This window comes from Rhododendron vialii, chromosome 3a (genome assembly GCF_030253575.1).
Source record: "Rhododendron vialii isolate Sample 1 chromosome 3a, ASM3025357v1".
NCBI lineage: Eukaryota > Viridiplantae > Streptophyta > Magnoliopsida > Ericales > Ericaceae > Rhododendron > Rhododendron vialii.
In genome coordinates, this window is record NC_080559.1 from 35,907,677 (window position 1) to 35,917,093 (window position 9,417).

The 9,417-nt window shown below is 36.7% G+C and overlaps 1 protein-coding gene across 2 annotated transcripts in view; it reads left to right on the forward strand.

Moving 5' to 3' along the window:
* The window catches only part of LOC131320928 (calcium-transporting ATPase 10, plasma membrane-type-like), a 37,046-nt gene that overhangs the window by 18,910 nt on the left and 8,719 nt on the right, over positions 1 to 9,417 (forward strand). For both annotated transcript variants that reach the window (XM_058351851.1, XM_058351852.1), the window contains exons 22-31: positions 854 to 964; positions 1,306 to 1,476; positions 3,175 to 3,234; positions 4,575 to 4,739; positions 4,831 to 4,947; positions 5,326 to 5,424; positions 6,472 to 6,609; positions 6,719 to 6,819; positions 8,043 to 8,088; positions 8,237 to 8,371. In XM_058351851.1, coding sequence (XP_058207834.1) covers positions 854 to 964; positions 1,306 to 1,476; positions 3,175 to 3,234; positions 4,575 to 4,739; positions 4,831 to 4,947; positions 5,326 to 5,424; positions 6,472 to 6,609; positions 6,719 to 6,819; positions 8,043 to 8,088; positions 8,237 to 8,371 — 1,143 coding nt within the window. The remainder of the gene's footprint in view (positions 1 to 853; positions 965 to 1,305; positions 1,477 to 3,174; positions 3,235 to 4,574; positions 4,740 to 4,830; positions 4,948 to 5,325; positions 5,425 to 6,471; positions 6,610 to 6,718; positions 6,820 to 8,042; positions 8,089 to 8,236; positions 8,372 to 9,417) is intronic.

The window sequence follows — 9,417 nt, forward strand, 5'->3', positions numbered from 1 at the left end:
AGATTACTTGAATCATGTTACTCTCTCCTTGCATAAACTCCAGGATTTTAGATCACATGTGATCAATCCTTCCTATTCTACCAGCGCTATCTTTCCTGACCAGTGCTTGGCTATCATATTTTTTTTCACATTTGCTCGTTTCTTATGCACCGTTAACCCAAGTGAATCTGTGGGGTCGAAAATAAAGAGTCTCTATTGAATGACGATGAGCTTTCATTCTATCCAAATGCCTATCATTGGATGTAGATGGCATTTTGACTTAGACAGTTTAAATGACATATGTGCTCTATGCAGTAATGGTTTGTGTTGAGGTGACACGTTAAGTTTGAAGAAAACACTAAATCCCTTGATTGACAATACCTATCTGGCTATCCCCTTCCAGGCACTTTTATGATGTAAACGAAAAGTATTAGCTAAAACAAAAAATCCCTTGATAGGCAGTACTTATCCCTCTTCCGGGCACTTTATAATGTACACTTTAAAAACAATGGGAAGCCATTTATACCTTTCCTTCTGGGCTGCTACATTTGAACTTTAAAATCCTGGCAAAAAATTGGGTTTATGCAATAAGATATTCTCAAATTGCGAACCATTAGACAAGCATCTGCCTATTTAACTTTGGGGCTGTACACATTTTCACCTGGTTTAAAAGTAGCCTATAGAAATGCCAGACATTGATATAGTGATGTCTTTTTCGATTTTTTGATGTTATATATATTGAATGCTTCACTGAATGATTATGTGGGATGGGAGCTCTGGATGTTTCTGGGAACAGTCCTTCCATCAAATGCTTCAAGTAGTAGTAGAATGCTACTATCGTTGTACAGTTCTGAAGTAACTTTTACTTTTACAGCATGATTCTGAAGTTCATATACATTGGAAAGGTGCGGCTGAATTAGTCTTGGCTTCTTGTACCAGATACATTGATACCAATGATCAAGTCGTTCCAATGGGTGAAGATAAGGTTTGAGATAGTTTTCTGCTTTTCAGATTAGTAAAGTTTAGAGTGAACGGTGAAGAGGTTTGAGCTGTTTCTTGGAGTCAAAACAGTTTAAATGAATTTGAAAAGTCTTTCATAAAAATCATTAACTTCTTGTCATTGTCCTCTTGTTATTGTTTCCCTAACATTTTGTGCTCTCTATTGAACTTGGGCTATGGTGGTGTACTGAAATATGACAATCATTGAAGGATCTTTCCTGATTTTAGATATCTGTTCAGAAAATTGAATGATAAAGTTGTTGATTTCATAATCAAGTGTTCAAGAACTGCCTAAGTTTGATTTTGTGGAATGTGTTCTGTCTGCAGGTGACACTATTTAAAAGTGCTATTGATGATATGGCTGGTCGAAGTTTGCGTTGTGTTGCAATTGCTTATAGATCTTGTGGAATGGAAAATGTGCCAACCACTGACGAGGAACTAGCTCATTGGGAAATACCTGATGATGAGCTTGTATTGCTAGCTATTGTTGGCTTGAAGGTATAATTACGTCCCCTATTATTTAGAATGGGTATCTGTACCTTACTGCATCTGTTTCTTTACTGAATATGGTTGTATCCTTCAACCGAATGAAAACTTTGAGTTGAAAATAGAAATATTATGTTGACATTGCTTGTAACTTTTATGATTGTGCTATATTCAACATAGTATTTCAGAATGGCTTGGAATTGAAGATTGCCAAACACTCTTTATCTTTACTTTCTTCTTTTAATTTGTTTATGAGATACAATTTCTTTTCCCTTTTACTATGTAGTATACACTGAAAAAAAAACTATGACATAATGATGCTTGATTATCTAAGAACATGTGTTGAACATATTCAAATGGGTAATTTTTTATTTTTGTTAAATTTCTTAGTTGAAGACACGTAGGTGTATGCTGAGGATATATGTTAGAAGGTCAGAATGCAATTTTTGAAAAGCTGGGGTGTTTCCTATCATAGATGCTTCGTGCTTGGATTCTAATTTGAAGTTTAGTTGTTTTCTATCTTATTCATGTTATTAGCTTTTCTCCTCTACTTCAATAGGAAATATGTTGAGAACCTCCTTCCTATCGAGAAAGAACCTTGCTCGTAATGGGAGTGGAACCTCTCAACCTATTATTCCCGACTCCAAAGCAGCAAAAGAAAACCTACAAGATTGAATCTGGTGGGACGTAGTGGTTAAGCGCTATTATAATTTGATGTAGTGACGTTCACAGTTTAATTAGATCTCCAGTCTTTTTTCATATTTTAACGTGCATATTTGCTATAAGCAAAAGAAATGTCTGGCATATTGACGTATACTTGTGTTCTTAAATACGTATTGCATAGACGCTTTGGTGGGAACTCCCAACCTTTTTCTTGTATGTGCCTTTGCTACAACCTTTTTACTGCTATTTCAGTTGCAAAACTTTCTGAGAGCAGTCGCTCTCCAGTCCTTCCCTGCCCATACCCCTATAAATTGGGATTGCCTGTTACTCTTATTGTGTTGTGTATTGGTGTCCTTTCTGCGACACCATGCCCTGCTCTATTTCTGTTTCAGAATTGTACGATTTTGAGTCAAACAAAACTTGGAAAGATCATATGAGATATTATCTTGGAAGATCATATGAGATATTATAAACTTAGAATTCCTCATTGCATGGATGTCTGCACATTTAACTGCTCTTCACTGTTTACGTTGGTGTAGTCACTTTGTTCTTGTTCCAGTCCGGAACCAGCAACTTCTTTTTGTACGCAATTCTCAGATCTTGATGTTCCGGCAGGTGGGGGTTGAAAGCAAGTCAGTTTGTGAGGAACCGGCATCTACTTGATATGCATCGCCATTTCTCGATCTGTTTTGTTAAAAGCATGCATTGGGACCAGGGAAGAATGATGTATATCAAAAATCCAATTTTAACAGAAAGAAACGATTCAATATAAAAAATCCAATCAAACAAGAGAAAAAATTCAATAACCTAATCAACTATATATTACTATGAGTCAAGAAAACAGAAGAGGATTTCCTCGGAGATTGCAGTGGAAGTGTGTTGAATCAAGGGTAGACAGTAAACGTCTTTATTATGTGTTCTTTATGGTTTTGTTTGATGTTTTAGTACTTCTATGATACTTTCTGAGCTGTTCTTTAATTTTCTTTGTAATGTGGTCCGGATAAACTTTCAACTCTCACGCTAGCGTATATGTATCTTGTGACGTAGGATCCTTGTCGTCCAAGTGTGAAGGATGCAGTTCGGTTATGCACAAACGCTGGTGTTAAGGTACTTATTAACCTATCAAAAGAGAAATGGAGTTGAAATATCTCCTGCATTTTGCTTCATAATACATCAGTTGTGGTTATCATGCGCTAAAACTAGATTTCTTCACTAGGTTTAAGGTTTTGGTATGGGCGGTAAAGTTTCTAAGCTATGGACCAAACCTTTTTGGTTTTTTACGTATGTCTGGAGGTCCAATAGTTTTGGTGCTTGTGCGGTTCTTTCTGCAATGCCGGCACTATAGCTTTTGCTTGCCTAAGTTATTGTGTTGGTGCTGATCACCATGATGTGCGGCCTGTCATTGTTTACGTGTTTTCTTCTTTTCCAACGAAGATGGCATTGAAGGGACGGGCTTTATTCTCTTGTTTTTTGGGTCTGTTTGGTGCTAAATGTTCATTTGACCTCATATTTAGTTGGTTTTGAAAATTATCTGCTTTGCAAGATATTCAAATATGGGAGGTATGAGTTGTCTATCTGGCATTGGTGTTGCCAATGCAATCTTACCCTATGGAAAACTTAAAAAGGAAATAGTATGAGATGATGAACCATTTGGCATCATATGGGATTTCCCCCCTTCTTTTAATTTTTATTTCCTGAGCTTTGCATTTCCTAGGTTTTCAATGATTGGTTTTCGTTGAGCTTTGAGCAGATAATAACTATTTGACATTTTTGGCGGAGTATGATGGCAGCAACTAAGTTCCAAATTCATTTAAATGTGATCCTATAGACTTGCTTTAAATTTGTAGGAGGTTGGTTCCTATAATATTACAGGGTACTACTTGACCAAATAAAATATGTACTGTTTAAATGGTTCTTGCGTGATGGATGAATGATGCTCTTTTGCGGTTGGGATTTTTGTAAAAGACATTACTCGTCAATCATCTGATCTGATGCTTTATGTGAGTATTCGTCTCTTTGACCATTCGTAATAACTCATTATAACGCGTTGAGAAGGTAACTTCTTCCACCACCTTTTTTCTTGGTTGGGGTTTAGAGTGTTTTATTTGTATTTTCTTTTTTCATTCTCAATGCGTGAGAGGTATAATTCTTTTGTAGTCTTTTATACTCCCTCCGTCCCATAAAGTTAGTCCTCTACGAAACTATGTGCAATTTTCGAACTTAAAAATAATGTATTTTCTAAATTAATTTTTCGATTTTTGTTGCACTGTTCAAAAAATCAATTCAAGATCTATCAAACAAAATCCATATTGCACAAAAAATATATTTCGGTAAGTATATTATGTTAAACGTAACGTTGGCTGAACATAAAGTTGCACAAAAGATCTCATCGAGATCTGTCATATTATCCGCCTTAGTTGGCTGAACATAAAGTTTCACTTGATTAGGTGCGTATGGTCACTGGTGACAACCTCCAAACAGCTAGAGCAATAGCTTTAGAATGTGGTATTCTAGGGTCAGATGCAGATGCTACTGAGCCAAATCTCATAGAAGGGAAGGTATTTCGTGCTTTGTCTGAAGTTCAAAGACAAGAAATTGCTGATAAGATATCGGTATGATTGAACAATCAACTTCCACCTTGTAAATGAAGTGATAATCCTCTAATTTTGGCAAGAATAGAAACAAAATTATTTTGATATATAGGTTATGGGAAGGTCTTCTCCTAACGACAAGCTGCTGCTTGTGCAAGCATTGAGAAAGGAAGGGCATGTTGTTGCAGTAACTGGAGATGGCACTAATGATGCTCCTGCACTGCATGAGGTATGACAGTCTCTGTATTTTTATTCATGGTAGAGGTTATCTCGGTACTTAGCTTTCTATTGTTGATGTATTCCACGTTCGTCTCTCGTACATTGAACCAATGAAAATGATATATGATTCTCTGCTTGAGTCAGGTTTCATGAGTCGACAACAAAAGTTACATTTTTTATATCTAAGTTTTCTCTTGTGGAACACCCAAGTGGTGGATGTTTTGTGGGTCTCCTGATATGTGCATTGACCTGGTTGACTGCTGTTGGTCGTTTATTCTAGCTTCATTTTTGTGTCCAATTCCATTTGTTTATTCCAAAATGGCATTAATTTTCTGTTGAAATCAAGATTTTAAGGTTCACATTTTTTTGGTAATTACTTGTAATGTAGGCTGACATTGGTCTTGCTATGGGTATCCAAGGAACAGAAGTAGCAAAAGAAAGCTCGGATATCATTATCTTGGATGACAATTTTTCCTCAGTTGTGAAGGTTTGCTATTGAATATTGATCATTGCAAGCACAATCTGATTATTGTTGGAGATGTTGAATAATCTTACCGGCTTGATTTCTCTTCTTTTCTGTTAGGAACCTGTTAATAACACCTTCTTCTGTTAACACAGAGAGTACCATTTTTCTCTTGACTGTGGAATGAAAACAAACTGCTAACCAAAAACATCCCTGCGGTTCCATATATTCAGTGCAACAGAGATGCGAGCTTCATTATATAAGTTGTTGATGATAGGAAACGGATTCATGTAGCTGACCCCAATTGATTGGGACTCTTAAGATTCTATTTGGTTTATGATAGGATATCATTTAGTTTTACATTTTAATCTGTTTTTTAAGGACTAATATTTAGCATACCTCCTTCGCAATGGCTTACAGTACTTTGCTAGAACGTGAAGCGATTGACCCCTATGATTGCTATTGAGTTACTGATGTAAAGAACTCAAACCCATCTTCTAACTACCCCATGTCCTAACACAACTGGAAATTCATTACAGATTTGCGTACTCTTATGCAAGTTAGTTGTTGGCCATTTTAAAGGCAGCCAAAAAAAAAAAAAATCAACAAAACAAACTAATATAGAATTGTAAAACCCATTACTCCACCACACTTCTTAAAAGTTTCAACTGTTATGTTTTCTGTTTTCACCGATCGGCCCACGACACACGTTTCTACCTTTTTTGGGATACTTCTACAAAAAGAGTTGTTTTTCTTAGGTTTTTGTGTGCTTAATTTGACTTTTTGTTGTATCGATTGTTGTAGCATCAAATTGGTATGGGACAATATAAACTGCACTATAACCAGAATTCCAAACAGAAACTGGACGAAGCCACAAAAGTTTCCAGCATAATCCAATTATATGTATGATGCACGGGCACAACACTTGTAAATCCTAAACCAAACCGAGCCTTGTGTCCCAATCAATTGGGGTCAGCTACATAAATCCTGCAGAGAAGAATATTATTATATAGCTCTTGTAAATTAGAAATAGAAATATAGAACATTAACAAAACAAACTGCCCAATGCAGGTAGTTCGGTGGGGCAGGTCTGTTTATGCAAATATTCAGAAATTTATCCAGTTTCAGCTCACCGTCAATGTTGCAGCTCTTGTAATTAATGTTGTGGCTGCAGTTTCTTCTGGAGATGTCCCACTAAATGCAGTGCAGGTTCTCTCCCTCCCTCTCTCTCTCTCTCTCTCTCTCTCTCTCTCTCTCTCTCGATTGTGTCTTTGTGGGCTGATGTTGTACTTTTGTCCTATTGTGTTCCATTCTACAGCTGCTTTGGGTTAATCTAATCATGGATACTCTTGGAGCTCTTGCACTGGCCACTGAACCGCCAACTGATGAACTTATGCATAGGCGTCCCGTTGGTCGAAGGTTAGACCTTTTAAAATAAGGGAAACTGTGAAATTGCATTTGGCATGCACGTTGAATTTTGTTATCTTATCATGTCAGCTTGGTTTAGTTCCTGGCAATGCAGAGCTGGGCAAATATTATTTGTTTGGGAATGTCTCCACATTACCCCTTTGGATGTGTTCGTAAGCAAGTTTGGATACATGGCATATTGCATGGTGTGGTTTATAGAATAGCAGATCATGGGTGTTAGGAAAAAATACGTAAAAGTTGATGAAGAAAGGTCAAGTTGGAAAAGAATTTGTATTGCAATCATACACGATATTGCGTTAGCAGTTGAAATAGGTTTGGTCTAGTTCGTACTTTCTTCTCCTTGAAACTAGATTGATGAATCAGGTAAAAAAAAAAAAGAGCAGACTTTTGGATAAAAGTGGTTTGCACCTTTTGTAGGTAAGTATTTACGTTTGGTGAGAATTAACTAGCAAAGGTGTGATACTGTTTTGAAATAGCATTGCATCTTTTTTGCCCCAAATCACTGTTTCTTGATCACAGTTTTCCCAATTTACTTACGGCAAAATTCCATGGAGACCCCCTCAACTATGCATGTTTCCAACGGAGACCCCCTAACATTTAAAACTGCCCATACAAACCCCCTCAACTATATGAAATAAAAAAATTTGGCAAACTTTGTTAAGAGAATGGGGGAAAATGATGACTCTACCCCTGAAAAATTGCCCCCCTCATCTGTAAAAATTATCACCCCTTCATCTTAACAGTCTTTTTGATAGCACCCTTTGACAGAAGAGTGCTGATTGGTTAATGGTTATAGTTGAGGGGGTCTGTATAGGCGGTTTTTAACATTAGTGGGTCTTTGGGGGAACCAGGGATAGTTGAGGGGTCTCCGTGGAATTTTACCTTTACTTACTCATCACATAATTTGCTTCTTTAAAATCATTTGTTTTCAGACCCAACATCTGTTAACTTCTCTTTTTGGTACACTCTCTACATCGAAGTTGCTAAAGCAAAGCAAATAATTAATTGAAGATCAGCATATCAAAAAAATCTGCCATTCCAGTTGCAGTGTTGGCTTTATATGGTAGGATGAATTGCCATTTCTTTAGTGGCGAAAAAGGAATATAGTCTTGTCATTGCATCCAAAAATTTCACTTGTTTTCTACTTTTCTTCATTGCCCTTTTTTTGTGTTGTATGTTTTCCTGCAATAATTACTGTTTCTGCTCTTTCTCAGGGAGCCGCTTATAACGAATATCATGTGGAGAAACTTGTTAGTGCAGGTATTTGTTGTTTCCTTTTAGTTGCCGCATTTAAGCTGTTTTATCATATCGAAAAGTTAATAGTTTTCAAAAAAAAAAGTCTTTTGGTTCACTTCCTGTCCAGTTGGTTCAGAAATATTAATAAATGTTTCTTGTTAAAAAACTACAGGCTTTTTATCAAGTGATTGTTCTGCTTATCCTCAATTTTAAAGGCAGAGAGATCCTGCATCTGGAGCATTATGACAATAATCGTGCTGTCAAAGTGAAGAATACATTGATATTCAATGCATTTGTCTTTTGTCAAGTAAGTCTATTCCCTCAAATTAAAAGAGATAAAAGGATTGCTTAGTACGTGGGTATTTGCATGTGGAGCGCTTGTGTACGTGCATAGTATGTTGTGGTATCTTTGTCTGTTCTATATCATATCTCTCATGGACACTTCGATTAAGTTAGCCTCTTTTAGTTTTGACTGCCTGAAAAATAGGAGAGGTATATGTTGCGTCACTTGCTACTTCAAGCAATTATGTTGTGTGGATGTTACAAGCTAAACATTAGGGAGAGTTTCTTAATGATAATCATGTGTTCTTTTCTGAGAGCCAGCTGCTCTTCAAGAGTGGCACCTGTCACCAAGTATGAGGGGCATATTGTTAATCTGATCTAGGTTGAATATTTGCGTAGTATCAGTTTCTTTGTACCTTAACTAGAAATTGCCCGTGCCTGAAGGCACGACACAACGTAATGGCAAGTTTGTAACTATCCAGAATTACAAATGGGTTGGAAACAAAGACAAATAACAACAGAGTAAAAAAACAGACACGCCACCTTAGATATGAACATCAAGGAAAAAAAATGGTTCTGCCGCCTGAGAAGAAAGATCAAAATAGCTACCCCAGAACCGGTAATATCAAGCTGATATTGTTGTGGCTTTCCTACGTTTACCCAATATTACAGTCCTAGCAACCCTTTTCAACAACACCACAAACACATCATATGGGATTCACAGAACTACTAATAAGACCATAGTAAGAATAACGTGTCATAGAATCGTTCAGCATTAAGCATGTGATACAACAAAACAATGGTAACATCGTCCAACTTTAACCTTCAACTCTACACTTTCAAAATGGCATCTTTCAATATTGAGGATCTTTGCCAATTTACAACGACCAACAAAAACCTGTTTTAAGTTTTGCAAAACAAAAAAAAATAGATCACAACCCAAGCCAATTAAACCACTACATAATGATCCGCATAGAGCAGTTTTATAAGAGGGAAAGAAACAAAGGAAGCACCTCCAAGAGGTTGCCGTATTCATGTCCGATACATTGGGGACACAACATGGTGTGTCCA